At 34.3% G+C, this 26,138-nt stretch overlaps 1 protein-coding gene across 4 annotated transcripts in view; it reads right to left on the reverse strand.

Moving 5' to 3' along the window:
- LOC150098782 (lymphoid-specific helicase-like) overlaps positions 1-26,138 on the reverse strand; it is a 310,277-nt gene that overhangs the window by 189,928 nt on the left and 94,211 nt on the right. For all 4 annotated transcript variants that reach the window (XM_090404891.1, XM_090404888.1, XM_090404889.1 and 1 more), the window contains 2 exons: positions 22,113-22,265; positions 5,407-5,554 (listed from right to left, as the gene is read on the reverse strand). In XM_090404891.1, coding sequence (XP_090261017.1) covers positions 5,407-5,554; positions 22,113-22,265 — 301 coding nt within the window. The remainder of the gene's footprint in view (positions 1-5,406; positions 5,555-22,112; positions 22,266-26,138) is intronic.

A 26,138-nucleotide genomic window follows, 5' to 3' on the forward strand; every position in this document is an offset into this window, starting at 1 on the left:
TTCCTACATCATTTATGTACAAATTAAACAGCAGTGGTCCTAGAACTGATCCCTGCAGCACACCACTAGTCTCCTGTTTTCACCTCGATTCTACTCCTCCATATACCACTTGTTGATATCTGTCCAACAGCAACCCTCTTTTCCACTTAACCAGCGTCATATCCATCCCCATGTGTTCGCGAATGCCAAATATAAGAGAGTTCCATTTGGCATTCTGTCAAATGCCTTTGCAAAATCCAGCAAAATCATCATAGAGCCATTTCCTTCATCCAACTCTGCTGTTACTCTATTATAAAAAGATAGTAAATTACTAAAGCATAGCTGACCCTTCACAAAGCCATGTTGCCCTTCATACAGTATCATATTTTTATCCACCCATTCTTGAATTCTCTTTTTCTATAATTTGCTACTGCAGTCTTACAACCTAACTTACGTAAGGGAATTATTTTGCCTTCTTTCCACTGCCTTGAAACTCTACCAGAGCTGAGACTTAAATTAATGAGCCTAGTCATTGCCAGTTCCCTTGCACATTCTCACAGAGTTGATATCCCATCTAATCCCACAGCTGTATTTACATTGAGATTCTGCAATATCCTAAGAACCTCCAATTTATCCACCTCTATTCTGCCTTAGTGTCTGTCATATCTGTTAAGGCAGTAACTCAACTATTTTATCTACTTCTATCACCTCATCATTCATTAAAGGTAATCTTTCATAGATTTCCTTCCTCTTGCTTGCAACATAACGAAGAACTCTTTGAGATTTCCTTTGGGGTACTTGGCTAGATTCTTCTCATAATCTGATTTTGCCTTCCTTGCCATGCTAGTCACCTTTCTCTTTATATACCCTTCATATGCCACTTTTTGATCTGTCCAACAGCCACTGACTGTTGGACTGATTAACCTTCCTTACCTAAGGTATACACAATTTAATATTGCTTCCTCTAGATGACCTTTAACTATCTCTCATGCACTACTAACATCTTTACCCTGCAGTTTGTGCCATGACACAGATTTAAGCTTTTTCCTAAGCTTGTCATAATCACCTGCCTTGTAGTCCCACATATACCCCTTCTTGACATAATATTCCTCATGTTGTACAATCTCCTAAGTCAAGACTGCATGGTCACTTTCACCAATCAAAGGCAATGAGATCACCTTGGTTATGGATAGCTTGTTTGATACTATTATGACCAGATCCAATACTCTCATGCCCCTGGTCCCCTCCACCACATTCTGTCTCAAGTAATTATCTCTCAGCAGGTGTGTAAATTCCATCCAGTCTATATCTCCATACTCCTAGCATTCGTGTACAGACATAATAATCTACCTGTTTGTTCTTGTCTTGTCTGCAGTCTGCCCAACAGTTGGACAACTTGCCCATCTTTATTCTTCTCTAATGCCTTACACTTGTAGACATCTTTGCACACATTTCGATCTGAACCAGATGAACACAAACCTGAAATCATTTTCTCCTCGTCAATATTTTTATGACAAAGCCTATTCGCATAATTAACACAGCTATATAATATTGTTGCTCTTACACTGACATTCACACCATTCCTCCCTTTATAATTTAGTTTCCCTGACTCTCTGTGTTAGGTTTCATACCAGTTATTAGTTTTTCCAGACTCCTGATACCAAACGCATTCAGGTGTAGGCCGTTCCTCTTATACAAATCCAATCTTCCCTCAAACTCACTCCACACATCCAAATACTCGCATCTATTCCTTCTATAGGGAGGCATCGAATCGTTTGCCATCATAGCCCTTCTTCTTAATTCATTTTTATCATAGCCAGGTAAAACACTGACTATTTTTTACTTTCTTACCCCTTCACTCTCGCTTCTTCCAACAGCCCTTTCATGTCCTCTCTCATACTGAACTTATCGCCAGTTAAATCGTTTGTACCTACTACAACTACGATTTCATTTACTTTTCTTTTCTGTTTTTGAATTGCTTGCATTATATTTTTAATTTTTGCTCCAGGAAAACTCGATGTTATGACTCGCTCATCTATAGCATATTCTCTTGTAGTCACCATACCAAATAACTTCTTTCTTTTTACTAATAACATCACCTACCTGTTTCCTTGCTTTGTTGTTTCTGATTTTCCTATTTATTTTTTTTTCTCTTTCTCTCTATGCTCATTTAAACACCTCTCAACTTTTTGCAATTCACATGTCGTCTCTCTGATGATCTATTTCAACTTCGCTATTTTAATGGTTAATTGATTTTCATTAACCTCCTCCATGTGTTAGTTAGCAGGGCTAGCCTTGTTCTGCAGTGCTTTTTTTAGCATTACATTTCTTGCCCTTTTTTTTTTGGCGCCATTTAAATGTATACTAATTATTGTAATATCTTAATAAAAAAAAAACTTTGACAAAAGTTATAGGCATTAGTGAGACTTGGCTAACAGTTCTAAGTGTGTAAGAATTTACACACCTGCTGAGAGATAATTACTTGGGACAGCATGTGGTGGAGGGGACCAGGGGCATGAGAGTATTGGATCTGGTCATAATAGTATCAAACGAGCTATCCATAACCAAGGTGATCTCATTGCCTTTGATTAGTGAAAGTGACCATGCAGTCTTGACTTTCATTCTTCTCATGAGAAGAATGAAAATGTATTTATTGAGCTGTTGCCCAACAACTTCCTCAAGCAGCATGTGACAGAAGAAACTCGAGGGCAAAGAGTGTTAGATTTGATTATAGTGTCAGGGGGTATTTCAGTTAATGACTTAACTATTCTGCCTCCAGTTGGTGACAGTGATCATGCAGTACTCACTTGAGAAGTGACTAAATTTATGAATGTTCCATTAAGAAAAGGTTGCATGATGAGCTACGAAGCAGCAAATTATGACCAACTGAAGAGTATACCATGTTCAGTGGAATGGGATCGTTGCTAGATGGAAAGAATATAGATAGTGCATGGAAAGCATTTAAACAATACTTAAATGATGTGATATTAGAATGTGTCCAGAGAGTTCGAAGAATAAATAGAGTAGGAGTCAAATGGATGTGTAATCTTATTAAGCAAGAGATTCGTAAGAAAAGGACTATGTGGAAGGAATACATTTGCATAAGGATGAAATCTGTTATGAACGTTAAACAGCAGGCTAGAATAGTCACAACTGTTGTATGGAAAGCAAAGTCTGAGTATGAAAAGAAACTGGCTCTGTGTGCTAAAGACAACCCACAAGAATTCTATCGATATGCTGTGAGTAAAAGAAAGAATGTATATGAAAGAATAACTCTTAAAATCCAGATGGCATGAGGGTTACAGAAGCAGAAGAGGTTGTTCAGTTAATGAGTGCCCATTTCGTTAAAAGCTATCAAGCTTGTGAATGCAACATTGAACTCACTGTTACCTCTTCACTAGATGAAGAAACTCAGGTATGTGAAGTTGAGGTATTAGAGCTGTTGCACAAATTGAATAAGAATTCAGCAATAGGGACTGGTGGAATATTAGCAAGTGTGCTAAAAGAGTGTTCAGCTGAACTGGCTATTCCTTTGACCAGGCTGTTTAATATGAGTCTCAGAACAGGGAAGATTCTGCAGGAATGGAAGGAATGTATGGTAATTCCATTGCACAAAGGTGGTGCAAAGACCAATGTATCCAACTATTGACCAATTAGTATCTCAGAGTGGTGGTGAAGATTTTGGAAAAATTGGTTAGGGTTCGCATTCAGAAATGGGTTGACAGTGAATCTCTACTTTGCTATGAACAACATGGGTTTATTAAGGGAAAGTCATGTTTTAGCAACTTGCTCACATCCTATAACAAAAGTTACCATTGAACTAGACAAGGGGAATGGATATACCATGATAGTTTTGGATTTTGCTAAGGCTTTTGACAGAGTACAGCATGGTAGACTGTTGCATAAATTGGAGAAAATGGGTTTGGGTTATACAATATTAGCATGGATAAGAGGATGGCTGACTGATAGATATCAAAAAGTGGTATACAGGGGGATCTGATTCTGCAAGGTTTAAGGTAACAAGTGGTGTACCACAAGGATCAGTCCTTGGTCGAGTGTTATTCAAGATGTACATTAATGATATTGTTAAGGATTTGACAAGCAACATATAGCTATTTACTGATGATGCAAAGATAGGTAGGGTAATCAGGAATGCTGCAGATATGCAGAAGTTACAGAATGATTTGAATAGGCTGGAATTGTGGGAATGGGAAAATTGGTGTCAGTTCAATGTGAGTAAATGTAAAAGTCATTCACTTCAGCATGATTAGATATCCAATGTCATATTATATTGGTAGGATTAGGCTAGAAGAAACTGATGAGGCTAGGGATCTTGGAGTGTTAATAGATAGAAAGTTGAAGTTCAGGTGTCATGTGGCAAAGATTGCAAATACAACTCAAAAGATAATTGCAATGCTGAAACAAATGTTCACATGTAAAGATAAGGATGTTATTTTGCTTCTTTACAAGGCCTTGATAAGACCTCACTTACACTATTGTGTGCAGGTCTGGTCTCTTGGTTTCCATTGTGATTCTGATATATTGGAGAGAGTACAAAGGAGGGTATTAAAAATGATATCAGGATTGTGGAATACTGATTATAAAGACAGAAAGAGAATTTGTAGACTACAGACACTAGCAAACAAGAGAAAGGGGTGATATGATTGAGACTTACAAACTTCTGAAATGGTCATACAGGACTTCAATTTATGGAATTTTTCAATTTATAAAGGGTGGGGAGAGGACAAGAGGACATCCTTAGACATTGAGAATGAATACCGCTAAGAAGGGAGTGAGGGCTAGATTTTTCTCTCATAGGGTGGTGCATGATTGGAATGGACTGCCTTTGGATGTTGTGTGTGCAAGCAGTGTGAATGAATTCAAGAATAAGTATGATAGCTGGTGTGTGTGTAGTATGGGGGCCTCCTTTGATGAGTCTCTGACTCCCTGGAGGTCTCTCTTAATAATAATAACTTTTGGCAAGGTTGAACTAACTAATGCCAGAAATATCAGTACTTCTGGCCATTGTTCTACCACGCATTGCCACCATACTGACAAAATCATATTAAAACAAAACAAACAAAAAAAAAAAAAAATACAAGTTTTACTTACAAACTAAATAGTTCAGTCAATCACACACCCATTTAAAACAAAAACTACAATAAGTTAACCTAATATTATACCAAAATAAGAAAAGTTATTTATCTTTCAGGAGTGCTAAATAAACTCTACATACACAATACTCCACTAAATAGCAAGGATTGCCCTGTTCAATAAAAATTCAGTAAAAGTTTCAAAATGCTGACTACAGTTCAAAATTAAGTTTGTAAGTCTATACATTATAAAAATATGAATAAAGGGATACTTAAAGCTGTTATTTTATTTGATCAAAGTTTTACAGCTTATTTTATGAATACTGTGACCTACTGTATCTTGGTGATGGGTTTTCTAAGCCTGCTTCTGCTGAAGTCATACCTCTATTTGCATTAATTTTCCTCTTTCTGCATATTCTGTTATTCACAGATGAACTACTAGAATGCTGGTTTTCAACTGACTCTGCACTTAAATTTGATTCCTAATAACAGAAAAACAGTGATAAACCAAATGAGCAGTAAATTCAAATTTAATTTAAATGAACTTTTAGGTACTTAATGTTTTGTATTTAATATTTTTTTATTTTAATTTTAATACTATTCACTGCTGCACATTTAATTTACTAAATATGTTACTATTACCGTCAAAATTACAAACATAGCTAGCAAAGTGGGCAAGATTATTAATTAAGCAATATATATACAAATGAACATGTTAAAATCAAGTTCTGAAAGCATGCATGTAGTTCTCAGATGCAAGTTTAATAGAAGACAAAAACTGTCTGTTTAGCAATTATAAAACTAAAATTATTTTTCAGATAAAGAAGTAGAATTCAGATAATTAATTATTATTATTATCTAAGACCTCCAGGGAGTCAAGAACTCATCAAAGGAGACTATAAATCATCCAAGCTAGCTATCATACCTTCCCTCAAATTCATTCACACTAGATGCACTCACTACCCCTAAAGGCAAACTATTCCACTCACTCACTGCTCTATGAGAGAAAACCCTAGCTCTTACTCCTTTCCTGACTTTGAGCAAACTAAACTTCTATGGATGCTTCCCTGTTCTCTCCCCACCTTCCATATAATGAAAAATTTCATCAGACACTATCCTATAATACCCATTCAAAAGTTTACAGACCTCAATCAATATCACCCCTCTTTCTCCTGTTAACCAGAGACTGTAATCCACATACTCACAATCTATCCTCAATCTAATCCCATAATCCAGCTGTAATTTTTGTAACTCTTCTTTGCACCCTTTCCATGGCTTCTTTATCCCTTTAGAATCTGGGAGACCAAATCTCATCGTCATCATGCTTGTCAAAGATTTAGGCCTAGAGCAACCTGTTCCAGCCTTAGAAGTCATTGTTGAATCTCTTAAGAGGACGTCCTGGTTTTCTTTTTCCTAATGGTTTGTAAATTAAGGCTTGTTTTGGTAATTTTTATATTTTCATAATAAGTATTTCAATGTGTTCCATCAATTTATTATTATTATTATTATTATTATGTGACACCTCCAGGGAGTCCAAAGACTCATCGAGGGAGAGTGTGCCAACAGCATCAAATGATTGAACCACTTCTAACTACTAACAGTGTTCAAACTTGCTTAACTTTTTGCAAGTCATTAGTAGCATAGGCTCGCATGGTTTAAACCCAGGAAAGGTTTAAATATAGAGTAAATTACACCTGTTATTTTTAAATATTTTGCAATTTTTAGGTTTATATCTTTTTCGTATTCATATGTAATCGTACATCCTAGGTAGTTAAATGAATTCACCTGTTCTAAAATCTTGTTATCTATTACTATTTTAGTTCTTACTGGATCTTGTCCTTTAAAGGCCATCGTTTTTGATTTTTCTAATATTATCATTACATAATCTTTGACTATCTCATTTAAATTTAAAATATCTTTCTCTAAGTTATCTTCAGAATTTGTAATTATTATTTGATCGTCAGCAAAAAGGAGTGTGTTTAAGTTCACAGCAGGAGAAAGTTTAATACGATGGAAATTTTTTTATCTGCACACAATAATCCAAGTGTGGTCTTATCAAAATCTTATAAAGAGGCAAAATGACTTTCTTATCTTTACATATCAAGGTCCCCTTTTTAAAATAAAGGGGACAAAGAAGAAGTAAAGAACTATAGACCAATTAGTATTCTCTCCAATCTGTACAAAATTCTCACAAAAGTAATAACAAACAGGTTAACTCCTCTTCTAAACTCAAATCAACCAGTAGAACAAGCAGGATTCTGTAAAGGCTTTAACACAATTGATCATATTCATGCAGTAAAACAAATAATAGAAAAAGCTGAAGAAAACCAATTGCTTCTCTGTTTAGCCTTTATTGATTATGAAAAAGCATTTGATTCCATCAAAACTAATGCAATAATCAAAGCACTTCAGAATCAGGGAGTTCCTGGAGAATATATGGACCTCCTCCAGGAAATATACCACACTGCAACAGCAACAATCCAACTTCACACAAGCAGCAATAAAATATCAATTGAAAAAGTTGTCCGACAAGGAGACGATCTATCACCCAAAATCTTTACAGTAGTCCTTCAAGAAATACTTAATATAGACTGGATAAACCTTGGTATAAAAATTAATAACAGAAACTTAACACACCTAAGATATGCAGACAATATCATAATTTTTGCAAACACTCCAGACGAGCTTAATAGAATGATAGAAGAGCTATATCATGAAAGCAGAAAAGTGAGTCTAAAAATAAACAGAGAAAAACTAAAATCATGTTTAATCATTTTGTAACACCAAAAAATATAATAATAGAAAACAATTTCTTGGAAAGAGTCTCTTCATATACATACTTAGATAATCTCATTGATCTAAACTCGGAACTCCAAAAGGAAATAAATAGGAGAGTTCAACTTGCCTGTGGTGCATTCAGAAAACTGAAAAGCATTTTTCAAAATAATGATGTCCTACGCTGTTTAAAAAGGAAGACATTTAACCAGTGTATACTTCCAGTCATCACATATAGTTGTGAAACTTGGTCGCTAATAAAAGCACTGGCAAATAAACTAACAACAACAACTCAAAGAAAAATGGTGAGGTTGATGCTGGGCATCACATTAAAAGATAAGATGTGAAACACCTGGATAAGAAGTCAGACTCACATCACTGACATCATTGTTCACCATAAGTGACTAAAATGGAAATGGGCTGGACATCTATCCAGGAGAGAAGATGCACGATTGATCACTATAATAATGAACTGATTCCAAAAGAAGGGAAATGAGGCCGAGGAAGTCCTAAAAGAAGTGATGAACTGTCAAAATTTGTTGGGAAACATTTATCAACCATTTCCAAGAACAGAGAAAAGTGGAAAGAACTGGAGGAGGCCTTCGTCCAGGGGACAGAAAATGGCTGAAAAGAAGAAAGAAGAAGACATATCAAGGTTCGCTTCAACATCACAATCATCCTCCGAGTTGTATTGGCAAATTTTGCTACGTGACTTTTAAACTTCAAATTCCTATCCATCAATATGCCAGATCCACCCTTGCCTCCTCAGTTTCTTGTGGCAAAATATACTGCTGGAAATCTAATCGCACCAAAGTGCACAACTTTACACTTACTAACATTAAACCGACAGCCATTTTCATTTGCCCATATTTCCGGTCTATTCAAATCATTTTTTAATTGCTGAATATCAGTAGCATCCTTGATTGCTCTATCTTTGCACATCATCGGCAAACAATTGCACATCTTATGTTAGACCCTGCCTGATGTCATTAATGTATAGATTGAAAAATAATAACACAAGGAATGAACCCTGAGGTACACCACTGATCACCTTAAATCTGGCATATTCACATCCACTGTATACCACTTTTTGATATCAGTCTGTCAACCATCCCCTGATCCAAGTCAAGAGTTTATATTCCAATCCAATATTTTCCAGTTTATGCAACAGTCTTTTGTTTGGTATCCTATCAAATACCGTAGAAAAATCCAACATTATCATAATATATCCATTCCCTGTATCCAACTCAGCTGTAACATTGTTATAAAACATGAGCAAATTGCTAAAACATGACCTTCCTTTAGTAAACCCATGCTGCTCCTTGCACAGTATAGCTTGCTTGTCTACCCGTTTCTGTATACAAGTTCTTATCAACTTCTCTAAAGTCTTCACTACCACACCAGAGATACTGATAGGTAGGTAGACACATCAGTTTTTGCACTACCATTGTACAATGGAACTATCATACATTCCTTCCATTCCTGTGGTATCATTCCTGAGCTGAGACTCAAGTTATACAAACATGTGAAAGGCCTAGCCAATTCAGCTGAACATTCCTTTAGCAAACGGGCTGATATTCCATCTGTTCCTATAGACAAATTCTTATCCAGGTTATGCAACAGCTCTTCAACCTCATTTTCATGAACCTCTAACTCTTCATCCAATGTAGCAGTAGCACTGTGCACCATTTACATACACCTGGTTGATATATATTAGCAAAGTAAGCACTCATTAATTGAACAATCTCATTAGCTTCCAGTACTCAAGTACCATCTACATTTAATAAAGTTATTCTTTCACATTCATTCTTTCTTTTGCTTACGGTATAACGATAAAATTCTTTTGGATTGCTTTTAGTTTGCACAGCCAGTTTCTTTTATTACTCTGATTTAATACTTTTCTGACCTGAGCTTCATATATTTCATAACTTGCTAATTCTGAGAGAGATATGCAGGGAAAAAAAAAAAAAACTTCCAGTAAGAAATACCCAACCACCTCCATATGAGACTAGCTAACAAACCTTCAGTTGAAAAAACCTTATCCCAATGTTCCTCTCATATACAATATGAACTGAACTTAGGTCTTTGCAACCAAAAGATCTGGGTTCAATCAGTAATGAAGTGATGCAAGATATGCACTATTACATAGTTTATCAAAGTAGCTTAATTTTCTTATTTTTATGCAATCTGATAGAAATAATAATGAAATTATATGTTATTCAAAAATATAATCTGAAAAACAAATAGTATAAAGTAAATTTAATAATACCTTCAGTTAGAAAAACCAAAGAAAATCAAAACCATTATATTATAAACAATACACAGAACATATGCAAGTTTCAGCAGTTAGAAAGGTTGAAGGACACACAGGAAGAGATGTTTAATATTCTAATATTAAACATGTCTAATATTGTTGATGAATATGTTGATGAATATTAGACATGTCTAATATTCATCAACTAAATGGATACATTTATGAAGTGGCATTAAAACACTTAATATTTCAATCTGAAATATTCAACTCAGCTCTTTACTTTATAGGGATGTTATACTTGAAATAAATCCAGTTATAAACCTTCAGAACTATTTAGCTTAAATGAATAAATGCTTTAATTTGGCAAATAAAACTGGAGAAAAATATGAAAAGAACTCTAAAGAAAAACAGAAACATAGAAAACATCAACTGCATTTTGAATGGAGAACCTACAAACAAGTAAAATACTTCAGCTATTTAAGTACAGTTTTTAGTGAAGATAGCAAATTAAATTTGAAAACAGACTAGAGTATTCAAAGTTAGTATGGTGAGGAGATAGTTGAATAAATTTATATAGAGTAAGACAGATTAATAACTAAATGTTTTGAAGGAAAATGTGTAGTAAATATATTATATTATTAATAAAAATCAACACATGTACAGAAAAATAGAATTTATTAAAGCATATATTTCTTCCTTATTAGAAGGACATCATCAGGAAGTGAAGATTTGGTTTACAGTTGAAGATTTGGTTCAAAAAATAAGTCCACGACACAAGTCAAGTAGCAAGTGTTTACTTGCGCACATGTTGGTCACGCTGAATAACAGAACACATTAGAATTCAAAGGAAACAATGGTTAGTTTTAAGATTCAAATACAGATTTACATAACACATGCATTATTATAAAAAAACTTAACACTTAATTGTGATTATTCCCAAAACTTTGAAGGAGGAATTCAATCAGGAAAAAAAAAATAATAAATAAATAAAAATCAGCAAAAGTCACTTTGATTACTAATGGATATAACCAAGCTGCTATCCACAAAATTATCAACAGATATCATTCCTCAACCAGACTACAATATGACGTACAAAGAATTTCTATACCTTTCCATATTAAAGGAAATCAGAACGGTTTCTTCCCAAGTTTAATCTATGCACCATCTTCAAACCACCACCTGGAAGCTGTCTTCTTTTCTATATCAACCAAGGATAAATTCAACACTTCTCCTTGCTTGGTGTCCATTAAGAACCCTATTCATGGTGAGTTTGTTTTGAACAAATAGGCCATTCTTCTAAGATTAGAATCTAAGAACATCAGGAATATATCAAATTCCTGAAATCTGATAAGTCATTGACAAACCTTATGGCATCGTCTGAATCTTAACTATCTGAATGAATGGCTGTCTCAAAGTTTTGGAAAGTAATTACTAGTGTTCATTATTTTTATCTTTTTATTTATTAATTATTTTAATTTTTTTAATAAATAAATTATGTACTCATCATCAAATTCCTGACATGTACCCTCAAGAGGTGTACAGGATATGATAGTACTACATGAAAAATTTACATCATTACTAACTTCCTCTCTACAATTTTCCTCCAAATCAGTCTGTTACTTGTCAAGACTCCAACATCATCAGATCTTATATTTCTATCGTCTAAAGCCCTTTATACTGTATCAATCCACCTATATCTTGGTCTTCCTCTGGGTCGTTTTTCTGCCAACCTGGCAGAGAACATTTGTTTTGCTAATCTTTCTTCGCCCATTCTGTTTAAGTGACCATACCACCTGAGATCAGCTCTGGTAATGCATTCCTGGATGCTGACAATGTCAAGTTCTTTCCTAATATCCTCATTTTTAATATGATATTGCCATTGATGTCATCTGTTCATGCCTCTAATCTTTTACAATGAGCAAGTAAAACACATGCTACATAGATTACATTTTGAATTTTGTCAATCAATTTTCTTTTCTCTCCCCCTGATGATGTCCTTGTAACAAAAAAACTACACTAGGAGTTAATAGATTCTGTTTCTGTAAATGTATCAACTTTTATTAATAACAGGAATAACAGAAAAATTAGCCAAAACACTAAACTAGCATTAGACAGTGTTCAAATCATGGTACTATCATTTTAACTTATAAATCTGTGAGTTGGGTTAGAAATAAAACAATTGATCAAAGACTAGAGAACACAGGCATGAAAGTTCTAAGTACAATGAGAAAAATTTAACAGATGTCGATGACACTCATAAAATATGATGATATTAGAAAGGAACTCAGGTTAACATTCAAGAATGTGGAACAGAGCAAATCTAAAGCATAGGGTTACTTAAACAGAATGAAAGAGGAAAGATTATCAAAACAGCTGTATGCAAATTGATTCAGTCAGTAGTGCCTTAAACTGAAATGTAAACTGGCAGTACTAAATTCCTGACAAACAACAGATTAATCTGGAGGAAAACTGCTGAGAAAACTAGTAATAATGTAAACTTAATCATGGTATTATCATATCATAATTTGAATGCACAGCAGAAATTGATATTTTCCACCTTCTTAACCAAATCACCAGGAGAAACCTGAATTCCTAGACCCTCCATCTGGTTTTGTATAAGCACAAGAAGAAGGATACTCCCTGTAAAAATCTCACATAAATATTTTGCTTATGTCCATTTTTTACATTCTTTATATGTGCATAGTGAAAATTTTATTTAATCAGGATTACCATATATTGTAATCCATAGGAAATAGAACAAAAATGTTTATGTATATTGTTTGTAAGTTTGTGTTACGGTAGTGTTCGTATGTCACTATTACTGTACAACATGTGAGTGCTGCAGCAACACCAGCCATGTTGTCACTTGAGTTTCGCTTTGCATCTTAGTAACAACATGTCTTGTTTGTTTTTTTAGAACAGCTATCTTTGGTAACAGGAACACTAGGAAGTAAAGAGTAGGCAAGCAAGGGAGCAGAGCCAAAGATGTCTAATAAACTACCAAGTTAAGTTCTCAAATCTCGAAAAAAATTTTATATGCATCTTGAATTACTCTCCAAGGATACAGAACTGTGATGATAATAACTGAAGTACAGTATAATATATCAAGCCTTTTCATATGGGAATATTTTATGCTTAATGAAAGTGATATATGTTCCAAAGAGTAATCCCTATATCGAAAAATGAATTTGTAACTGCTCAATTAATGTATTCCTATTGTTTGTGAGATTTTTCTAGTGAGACTACAGAACTTTTTGCTGAATGCTATTTTCAGTTTTCAGTTTGTTTCGTAAAATATTTCATGTATTCTCTCAGTATTGAATTAACTCTGAAGTATGAGAGAAATTTATTGAGCTCATTTATGTTATTCTTAAAATGGCTATTTAATTATTCCTTATATGTTTTATCTGTTGTATATAATTAGATGCTTAAAGTAAATATTTTAATTTTTTTTTTTATCATTAAACTTCATTATTTAGAATACATGTTGATGTCAATGCACTATTATGGATATGAATCTGGAACATTCTCACCAACAAAAATAAAATTAAATATATTGTTATCTTACTCTACAACTGTCTTTAATATAACAAACTTGAACACAGGTGGGGAATAACATACATGAAGCAAAACAAGCGCACACATTAAAATACAACACTCCCGTCACACTGGTTGTCTTTTAAAATTGCAAAAAAACACCTCTCAAAATCTCTCTACATCATAAAAATAATGTAAATTATCAAGAGGTGATGCATTTAGTACAGCAGAGCACACGCATCGATTCAAAGAACTATGAACCTGAAGTAGATTGAGACAAAGCTTAATCTCCAGATAACAGACTGATGAAGCCACGGCAAGCAAGGAGGGTTATACCTCCATGTACTGAATAAAAACAGTCAACCATCAATTACTTAACCATGGATGTAGCAGCTTCTAGTCTTTATCATGAAATTGTTGCTCAGGCTTTGGCCCTTAGTGACAGAATCCATTAGAAGATTAATACAGAAATGTAATAGTGAGATCACTAGACAAATGACCAAGTCTTCTCATGACTCAGTTTAGCTGCCTTTCACATTGCTTTGCTTTCTTGCATTTTTTCTCTGTATCTCACAGTACATGCTGATTTACTTGCTACACATATTCAATATGCTTTTGTCTTTTCCAGGACTCTTTCTTTAACATCCTAATGAAAAGTTCATATCTTAAACAGAAATTCAGCAGGTACTTACCATTATTATTTTTGCTCTTTTCTCCAAATTTTTCATTTCCTGCTCTGTTGTTAAGATCTCCAACAATGACCAACTCTTTCTTTTTTTTTTATTGTGTCAGCTGCCTCTAACGACTGAAAAAATTGCTGAACTTCTTAGTACAACCTTCCATAGCACCATCAAATTCTCAATTCTCGATTTTGATGTTTGCCACATTACTCTGATACTGCCTGTCATTCATAAAGCTTATTGCCATTCTTGTGTTTGGTGTTGAGTGCCATTTTATTACAAGAGTATTTATTACTCATGTGTACACACACACATGTTATGTTTATACATGCTATAAACAAATTATGTTTACAGTATATATACCAAAAATTGCTCTTAGTTCATTTGTGATCACCCACAATGAGTCCTTGGATTCCTTGAAGGTGTGTCACATAATAATAATAATAATGTTGCTATATAAGAAAGCTATTATAAAACACGCCTTTCTGATTATCTGTAGTCATTCCATGTTTATATGGAATGACTACAGATAATCTATTATGAAAGCTATTTATGAAATATGGCTTTTTGTGATTATATGTCATTTCCTGTTTGTTATACTTGTTATGAAACAAATCACACGTGTATGTGCATGCATGCACATGCACACACATATATATGTAATTTATTTCATAACAAGTATAACAAACAGAAAATGACATGTGATTATAAAAAGCCATATTTCATAATAGCTTTCTTGAATAGTGACACTATCATTATCTCAATTAAATTTGGAGCAATTTTTGAAAATTATGTTGAAAAGAAAATATAAATATATATTACAAATTACAGCCTTCAACACAACCTTCTCTGCAGCTTCTGATGTTCTTTATTAAGTTTGGCAGAAAAAAAAGAAAGGTTTAGACAACTAAATGCATATTTTCAGAAACAAGCTACAAAGACAAAGTGAAATGCCTATGCAAACGACTTAAGGAAATTGAAGATAATACATTATAGGAAAAACATGAAACATTTTTCAGAAAATGATATTTGCAAGCCTGGTTGACCAAAGGATTATTTCACAGTGAGTATCACTGTTCTGTGAATGTATTTAGGTGGGAGATGAATCTGTTAAACCAGTGTCGTATGCCATGTACACATGGTTAAAAGAAAATAAGACAAAATACACATGAATATAGATATAAGATACACATATATGATAATATAAATAAAAAAAGTAAAACATCTACATTCAGGCAAATACAAACACGAAATTTATGACAAGCATCAGATAGAAGATTAAACATATATTTAACATTTAGGTTTTTAATCCAGTTGATCGCCTCTTGGGACAGGTCAAAGATATCCTTAAAGTCAACTGGATATGCCGTCAGCTCACATTCCTGTACTATATGGCGAATGGTTTGGGTCTTGGCTCCACAAGGACAATGGGGATTTGGTATCATACCCCACTTTGAAAGTAAGTCTCCACATACACCATGGCCTGTATGAATCCTGTTGGCCGTCATCTATAATAGTTTGCAAAAGTTCCATGTTTGGTGCCTATGAGCAGGATTTTCAAATAAACCATTAGCCTATCCATGGTACTACAATATTATGGGCTAACATAGTATGTCAACCCATAGTTAACTCTCTTGTGGGTGAGATTCATATTAAAAATATGAATGTGTGTGTGTGTGTGTGTGTGTGTGTGTGTGTGTGTGTGTGTGTGTGTGTGTGTGTGTGTGTGTGTGTGTGTGTGTGTGTATTCTCCCCCCCCCCATGAATATATATATATATATTCACAGGAAAGTTTACTCCTAGAACAGAGTAATAAAAAGTACTCTGAAGAAAAGTTTGATGTTAGAAGAAGTTTGGAAAAAAAAAAAGACTATGTAGAGCAGGGGTCTTTAACCTTTCAGACAATGCAGGCCGCATTAAAAATTTCAATGAAGCCCAAGAGTCACTAAACTATACTGCAGTATTTAGAATTGTAAGATGCTTTCCAGATTCACAAGGAACGCTATGCATTTGATACTTTACATAAAATCCTATAAAAATAAACAAACTCAGCTTTAAGAGCATAGGTAGGAGTCGGGTTCATGATAAGTAAATACAATCAATACTTGAAAAAAGATAATTTAATGAAGAAAACATTTGTTTTTTACAATGTCAATGGAAAACTTGGCAATGCTTTTCATTGACTAGCTTGTCGATGTTGGCATCAATGTTGGAAGTCACTATGTGCAGAGTATTCTCGAGATGTTGATCTGTAATCTGAGTTCTTGTCTTGGACTTCACATGCTTCATTCTGGAGAAGAACTGCTCACATAAGTATGTGCTTCCTAACAAAGCGCACATCTTCAAAGCATGCCGGCGAAGATTAGGGAATGCATCCTCAGAAATTTAGTCTTTGTAAAATGTAAGCAAGGGCACATTGAATAATTTTTCTCTCAAAGAAGAGTTGTTTTGGAGTTTCAAGCAGCTCCATTTGTACTGAGCCTGGCATTTCAGCAGCATTGACACTGAATGGCATTGAAAATAAATTTAAAGAAGAAATTTAAATGTAACTATTCATCAAGAGACGAACAGTTGGACTCAGCAAGAAGCTGAAAACGAGTTAAGTCATTTTTTTTGTGAGTTGTGCCTCCCAAAGTTTGAGCTTGTCAACGAAAGCCTTGATGTGATCAAACAGTGTGCACCAGTTGATCTTTGGATTGTAGCTGCATATTTAGGTCATTCATATGCAACGCGATGTTGGTCACAAAGGCAAAGTCTGTCATTCACTTCGGATGATCGTTGAATTCCACAATCAGCTTCCTCTTGGTTTGCATGACCTGCTGTATTTCGCTTCTTAAGTCAAAGATTCTTTTAAGAACCTTTCCTCTGCTCAACCAACGCACATCACTATAATAAACCACATCGCCATGATCTGCTTCGCACTCTTTAGTCAAAAACTCTTGGAATTGACGATGATTCAATCCTCTTGCCCTAATAATGTTGATGACAGTCACAATAACTTTCATGACATTCTCAAATCCAATAGTTTTTGCACGCAAATTCTCCAGGTGGATTAAACAGTGGTAATGGATGAAATCTTTTCCTTCTAGTTCCGGTTCTTTCCGTAGCAGCGCAACGAACCCTTCGTTCTCTCCCACCATAGCAGGGGTACCATCAGTTACCACACCCTCGAGGTTGGTTAAGCTGAGGTCGAAACGCTGGAGCGTTTTCTTGGCAGCCTCAAGAACATCATTGCCTTTCGTCGTCCCCTTCATAGGTACGAGTGCTAGCAGTTCTTCTGTCAAGTGAATTGTTGATCAATGCCACGGACAAAGATAGCCAGTTGTGCTGTATCCTTCACATCTGTGCTCTCATCTTAAGCAAATGAATATGATGTAAATTCAGACGACCGTTTTGTTAAAGTTACTTCAATGTCATTGGCAAGTTCTTCGACACGTTGTGCTACAGTTACCCCAGACAAACTTGGTTTTTTAAACACTTTCTTATTACTTGGGCACAGGATTTCCCCAGCGGCGATGAGAAACTCTTTCACAAACTCGCCATCCAAGAAGGCTTTTGATTTTTTAGCAATGTTTTCAGCTATTACATAACTTACTTTGACGCATGCTTTTGCTCTCTTCCCTCTGCCTTTTAAACGTACCTTGCTGACATTTTAAATCAATTTGGAGACGGTTCACTTTGTCCACATGAAGCCGCCCTTCAAGGTGATCAAAATTGGATGCATGCTTTGTCTCATAGTGTCGATTTATATTGTATTCTTTTGATACTGACACTGACTCACAACAAATTAAACACCGGCTTATCATCGATTGGCACAAAAAAGTACAAATTGGTCCACTTTTCATTAAAAACCCGACAAGAATCACTTGATTTACGCTTTTTACTCATAGACACCATAGTGATGGAAGGTGAACCCAAAAAAATGATCCAAAATGGCCGTGTAGCGGTCATTTTGGATCATGCGACACGAATATCATACTGTTCACGACTGACTGACTGTGGATGAGATCCTCTTGTATTTATATGAAAATAATGAAGTATCGAGAACCTTCGAAATGTATCTGGAAGGCACTAGACAGCGCACTCGAATGAACTATTGCTTCAGCAATCTACCTGTGACATTAGTACCACTTAGCGCTGGTAGATGGCTGAAGAAGCATGTCTATTTAATATTTATTTTTATAGGATTTTATGTAAAGTATGTAAAGTATCAAATGCACAGCGTTCCTTGTGAATCTGGAAAGCATCTTACAATTCTAAATACCACAGTATAGCTAGTCACCTGCAGGCTTTGTTGAAATTATTTTTTATTTAATCGCGTTTTAATGTTAGGCAGTTATTTTTTCAAAATGGCTGGCGGGCCATGGCAAAGAGCTCCATGGGCCACATGTTGAAGACCCCCCCCCCCCACGATGTAGAGGAAGCATATAAGAAAGATAGTGACATTTTAGGAGAATTTGAAAGGAAAGAGTTCTTTGAAGAACCTATGCTAACGAAAAGTGAGATAATACAGGCAATTACCAAAAGGATGTTGATAGTGTATTGGTATACTTGTTGACAGCAGCCAGGGACAAAATAGTAAGGATAATAAAAGAAATCTGTCAACAGCTGGAAGAAAACATACTGATCAATTACAAAGCTATTGCATTAACTTCATATGCAAAATAATTAATAAAAGATTAGAGCCATATATGGACAGAGAAATGTCAAAAGAACAAGCAAGTATATTTTACGAGCAGTAGAGGAACAAGAGACTAGATAGCAAACATGATATGGATTATGAGAAGAATACGATAAGTGCAAATTGCTTTGTCAATAAAAACAAAAAATGTTCGTGTAATTCTCGAATTATAACTGAATTAACAATGAAAATTCACTGCTGCCTATACAATATGTTAGCAGGCTCTTATAATTATTTACACACAATACAGTTTGAAATTTTTCAGAATCAGTGAATAAGTTTATTATTCAAGTGGCATGTTTGTAAAAATCCAACAAAACATGCCAAGTCACATTTATGATATATCAATCCATTTTTGGCATAAATATATATATATCCTAAAAATAAAATTTTGTGTATTTTGCTACTGTAAATTATTCAAATGAAACCAAAACTGAAATAATTCAAATTCAACAGATCCTAAACAAATTTCATTAAATGCTATCTAGCCAGGGGAGATTATTACTTTTAATTATTAACATTAGTTAAAACCATTAAAACTGAACATCAGACATCATCTTATGTGTATCCTAAATCCAAAACTTGTTTAAATTTCTTCCAACCAACATGGAGTTATTGCATAATAATCAAATAAATGTCTGTAACAATTTCATACCATATTTAAATAAAACCACCCATCACGAATTCTGAAATAACTGATATATGGACAAAAAACAAAACAAATGGTGTAAATGTATATACTGTACATTTTACAAACCACACCTAAAAATGATTACTCTGAAAAAAAAAAAAAAAAAAAAAAAAAAAAAAAAAAAAAATTAACTAGTTAAATAAATGTTTTTATGATAGGTATTTAAGTATGAATGCCTAAATGGAACCTCCCTTGAGTCCCTGAATTCTCTGGAGGATCATTTATAATATGCACTTCAAAACTGTGATAAGATTAATACTATCAATAAATTTATATATCTGTCATCTTTTTATATTTCTAACAATAATGTAACAAGATATGTTATTATTAATGTTCTTCCACTTTACACTAAAGAATGAACTGTGCAGAAATTATTTTGGGACTATTTTCACTAGCTTATCTTGAAAGTAATTCTGTTAAAAGATTTTTTGCATGAAGAAACGATGCTATCAAATAACATTTACTAAACTTTGATTTGAAAATTACTCTTCATTCCTTCTCTTGCCAAATTCCTTGAATCGTATCAGATGTAACACTCAAATATGTTATACAAATAATGTGTACTACCTAGTAGTAATCCATTTGGCTCAGCATTTGCATATCACTTAGTGAACCAGTAACATATGGAAGCAGTTGTGCTTTCTGGTGTGTTATGCATTTGTTTATCCCTTTATGTCCTCATTCCATAAGTTCTCAAATATTACATGTAAATTAATTTTTTTTTTTTTTAAAGTGATGAAATATTGTGACAAACTGTTTTTGTGCTCTGAAGATGTTGGATAAAATACAAAATATCGTTAAAATTAATCAAGAATGTAAGGATGGTTATCAACTGTTGTCAAAGAGAGTGAAAGTTAACATTGGAAAAGTAGAAAAGTAGACTGTGTTGCTGAGGTATGATAGTGATGAGTTGATCATGAGTAGTATATTGGCAGAACTGTGCAAGGAGCAGGAAATTAACTTTGTAAATGTTTGGGATTAATTTGAGGAAAGAATGAATTTATACAAAAGTGATGGGCTACATTTAAATAGATTTAGTGTGTCGGCTAGTGAGACTGTTGCTGCAAGCAGGAGCAATGAGTGATGTTTAACAAGAGAGCAGAGGAAGTAAGAGGTGAAGCAAAAGATCAGGAAAAAGGAACTCGTGAGGATGAAGTGGTAGTAAATCAAAACAATAATGGTGTGAGAGACGATGAGAGAATAAGAATGCAAGATGAACAGGAAAATGGGAGGGATCAGAGTGGAAAGGGAGACACAGACATTGGGAATTGCATGGGGAAATCAAAACCAGCAAGTGGCATGGCTAGAACTAGTTATAGACCTAAAAGTGAATTGCTGTGTCTATTTATAAATGCCAGTAAGCATTATAAATAAGGAAGATGGAATGGTTTCACTGACTGAGTTTATTTGCACAAAAGTTGTTGGGATAAGTGAAACATGATTGGATGAGGATGATATCCTGAGGGGAACAGAAATAGAAGGATGTAATGTTTTTCGTGAGGACAGAGAGGATATGAAGGGATGGGGAGTGATGTTGATGACAGCAGGTGAATTATGTCTGCACAAAAGAGAAGATATGAGAAGGAAATAATGGCAATGGTTTTGAATTAGTATGGTATGAGGTAGAGGTTGACAAGAGAGATATTTAGTTCAATGCTGCTTTATGTGCAGGGTGGTGATGAAGAAAGATATAAGCAAACTTGGGTTAGTGAACAAAGGAAGGGTGATCATTATGAGTGATTTTAATTATGCCAATATAGATTGGAAGGAAGAGACAGGAATAAGGAAAATGAATTTCCTTGTGAATTCATGAGAGGCAAATAACTTAGGCAGACAATCAAGGATCAAGTAAAGGAGGACATTCAAGGATCAAGTTTTAAACCCCTAGTAATTTTTGCAGAAAAAAAGTTTTCTGGAAAAATTTAGGCAAACTAGACATAATTAAGATGAAAATTTTTATATGAAAAGATATGCAACCTTTCATGGATGGGATAAACATAAAAAAGCTTTGTTAAGAATTCCAAATAAAAAACAAAACTCACCTGGCTGTATGAGTTGATAGCCCACTCTCCACCTAATTGTGGATTCAAATCCTACCATGCACACTGATGTTTGTGAATGTTCTTTAGGAGGGTTCCACACTTTGGTCTTTAGTATAGACTTTCTGGAGGGTTAAAACTTGATCCTTGAATGTCCTCCTTTACATACTGCCTAAGATATTTGTCTCTCAAGAATATTCACAAAGAAATTAACTTTCCTTATTCCTATCTCTTAACCTGTCCACCGTGCTACCTACAGCATTAATACTATACGTTTGCAACCTTTCAGGAATGGGATTGACATAAAAAGCTTTGTTATTAGTAAAAAAAAAAAAATCAAAAATGTAATATACAATAAAATGTAAAAATAAACATAACCAAACCTGATTATCTCCATGTCTTTCAGTTTTTACTTTTAGTTGTGTCTGTTCTTTTATTTTGTGCTGTAGGAATTCAGCGTAGCAGTTGCTCCGATGCAATAACGTATGAAGTCGTTGAAAACATACCTCACTGTTATGTGTGTGTTTCTGTGAAGACTTTAAAAAAGGAAACCAATTTTGAACAATTATAAACAAATTAAAAATTTTAATTATAGCAGCAATAAAAAATCATCTAGGATTAGTTGTCAGTAACCAAAATTTAAATATCAATACATTATTTCCTTTCTGGAACATACCTTTTAATAATGAAAGCTTTGATAATAAAAGACAAAGAATTTTATGATAACACCAAATTACAACAGCAACAAAAACAGATTAAAGAAAATTACTCAGTAAGTGGAATAAGCATCACTTCCATTTTTGTATAAAGATTTAAAATAATTGTAAATTATTTTAAATATATTATACTTTTATAAATATAATTAGATATAGTGTTACAAATATAAAATAAATTTGCATCAAAAAATTAATTCCCTGTTATATGAGTACAAAGTCCAAATATGAAGCGCTTGAGACTGGGGACAGCTGGTGTTTAAATAATACAATAAACCTACCAAAAGGTTTCAAGTTGGAGAGGGAGATAATATTATGCATAAAGAGCAACTTTAAACTACTTATATTGTGAAAATAGCATGCTACATCTGATATCACATTTATCTGAAACTATGAAATAAACAAAATGTTTTTTATATAAAGAAGAACACACACACACACACAAATATGCTATGATACAATATTAAAATAAATAAAATAATGAAATGTCAGTTGTTCGCTGATTTGTCAGATGACAAATTGATTCGGCCAGAGAGGCATGCGGTGAGTTTGTAAGGACAGAAAATTCAGAACTCCAGAAAATTAAAGAGGCAGTGAAAGAAAACAAGAAAGTATATCAAAATTTTCTGGCAAATAAGTCAGCTTGTGCTCTTAGAGAATACAGAGACAAATGTAAGAAAGCTAATCACTGTGTAAAACTAGCTAAACAAAAGTCATGAGGAAGACTTTGGTAAGAACATAGAAAATAAATATCAAAAAAGTGGCAAGATATTCTGGTTGAAGAAGCTCAGAAATGAAGGAAAGAGTGCTGTAAAAGGAATTAGGGATGATAAAGGTTACACGAAAACTGGAGAAAAAGATATCCTTCAAGTATGGAGTAATTACTTCGAAAAATTCCTAAATGAAACAAGCAGTGATAGCACAGTGGTAAAAAACATTCAACATGCATACAATCAGGAATACATATCCATATACTTGAAGTAGAAAAAGCCATTAAAAGCTTGAAATGTGGAAAGGCAGCAGGAGTAGATGAGTTATATTCAACCAGAAATGCTCAAGTATGGAGGTATAAAAGTCTTACAGTGGCTGCACTGCATAGTTCAGAAGGCCTGGACAGAGGGATGAATTCCAGATGATTGGAGTAGAGCTCTCATAGTACCCATATATAAAAAGGGAAATAAAATTGAATGTGAAAATTACAGAGGTATTTCTCTACTGAGCATTCCTGGTAAGATATGTGCAAGTATACTTGAGAAATGGTTGAAAAGAATTGTGGAAGAAAAGCTGGATGAAGAACAAGCTGGATTCAGGTCAAATAGAGGCTGTCAGGATCAGATCTTCACTTTACGACCAATAGTGGAGAAATCATGGGAATATAACAAAGATCTGTATTTAAGTTTTGTAGATCTGGAAAAGGCATATGACAAGGTGCCAAGAGAAAAGCATATTCAAAATGAAACAGTTGTATGGTATCAATGGGGCATTATATCAAGCAATACCTAGTCTTTATTTGAGTTGTAAATCAGCAGTTAGAATTGAAGGAAGTACAGGAAGATGGTTTAATGTTAAATCTGGTGTGAGACAAGGATGTATGTTATCTCCTCTGTTATTCATTATCTATATGGATCACAATATGAAGGAAAGTGGCATTAAACCAGATATCAAAATTGGAGATGTTAACCTCAGTATAACATCATCCTCATAAAGCTCATTGCTTTATGAGGATGATGTTATACTTCTAAATAAATCTGCTAGAAGTCTGCAAGATTCTCTGACTTAATTGAATAACTGTTGTAATAGATATGGTATGAAAATCAGCAATAACAAGACAAAGACAATGAAAATAGGTAGAAGCACTGAAAATGTAAACTGCATTGTGAATGGAGAACCTCTATAACAAGTGAAACATTTCAATTACTTTTTTTAGTGATTTTTAGTGAAGATGGTAAATTAAAAATGGAAATAGACAACAGAATCGACAAATCTGGTATGGTAGGAAGTTAATTGAAAAAATTTATATGGAATAAGAAAGAAATTAGCCAAAACACTAAATTAGATGTGTACAAGACAGTGTTCAAACCATTTTTAACTTATGGATCTGAAAGCTGGGTCAGAAGTAAAACACTTGACCAAAGACTACAGACAGCAGATATGAAAGTCCTGAGAAAGATTAGGGGCATGAACAGATGGCATCGATAGCAATATCATATTAAAAACGAAGATATTAGGAAAGAACTTGAATTGTCAGCATCCAGGAATGCATTAGCAGAGCTAATCTCAGGTGGTATGGTCACTTAAACAGAATGGGAGAGGAAAGATTAGCAAAAAAGTCTTCTCTGCTAAGTTGGCAGGAAAAAGACCCAGAGGAAGACCAAGATATAGGTGGATTGATACAGTAAAAAGTGCCTTAGAAGACAGAAATATAAGATATGATAATGTTAGAGTCTTGACAGGTAACAGACTGATTTGGAAGAAAATTGAAGATAAGAAGTTAGTAATGATGTAAATTTTTCATCTACACCCTCTGTCCAAATTATAAATTATAATTATTCAAATCATTTATTTCAATCAATATACTCTCCATCCGTTTCGATACAGCGTTTAGCACTGTCAATTAATTCGTTAAATGAGTTTTTTATATCGGTTTTTGGGATATTGTTGAGGGTCGTAGTTACTGCCACTTGAACATTTTCAATGGTGTCACATCACTTTCCTTTCATCGGCAAATGAAGTTGAGGGAAGAGAACGATGTTGCAAGGTGCTAAATCAGGTGAATAAGGCGAGTGAACCAAAACACAAACTTGGTTTTTGCTCAAAAGCTGTTTCACAATATTCGAACAATGAGATGGTGCATTATTGTGCAAAAGTGACCAGCTGCCTGCAACATGATATTCATGCAGTACGCGAAGAATTCTCACCATCAATCGCTTCAAAACTTCAAGATAAAACTCACCATTGATCATTTGGCTAGGCGGAACAAATTTTTTGTGGATAATGCCCTAGGAATCGTAGAAACAAATCAGTATTGTCTTTACTTTTGACTTCTCCAAGTGACTTTTTTTCAGATGCCCCTCTTCTGGTGGTCTCCGCTCAGCACTCTGGCGCTTTGTTTCGGACTAATACTCAAAACACTATGTTTTGTCACCAGTAATGATCATTTCAAGAAAGTCTGAGTCCTTACAAGCGGCTTTAATGAGGCCCTTGCAATGTTCAATTTGATACATTTTTTGGTCGTCAGCGAACTTTTGGGAACAAATCGCGAATTTAATTTACGAAGGTCCAAACTCTCTATTAAAATGTTTTGCACAGTTGATTTTGGAATCCCCAATTCATCTTCAATCAATCTCACAGACAATTTCGGGTTTTCTTTCATGAAATCATACACTTTTTGGATGTTTACTTTGCTCAGTCCAGTTTTTGGATGGCCAGGATTTTCGTAATCCTCAAGCGTCTCATGACCACTTTGAAATCGCTTAAAGCACTCGTAAACTTAAGTACGGGATAAGCATTCATCACTGTATGCTTTTTGAAGCATTTGATGCATTTCGGTAAACCTTTTACCAAGTTTAATACAACAGTTAATCACAGCTCTCTGTTTGAAACTCATTTTCCGACCGTTCGTCAGAACACACTGTCACTCTTGGCACTATAACTCGGCTTCTAATGAAACAAATGTCATAAACAGTTGACACAACA

The sequence above is a fragment of the Typopeltis vanoorti genome, chromosome 15, assembly GCF_054136105.1.
Source record: "Typopeltis vanoorti isolate ZY-2024b chromosome 15, IOZ_Tvanoo_1.0, whole genome shotgun sequence".
NCBI lineage: Eukaryota > Metazoa > Arthropoda > Arachnida > Uropygi > Thelyphonidae > Typopeltis > Typopeltis vanoorti.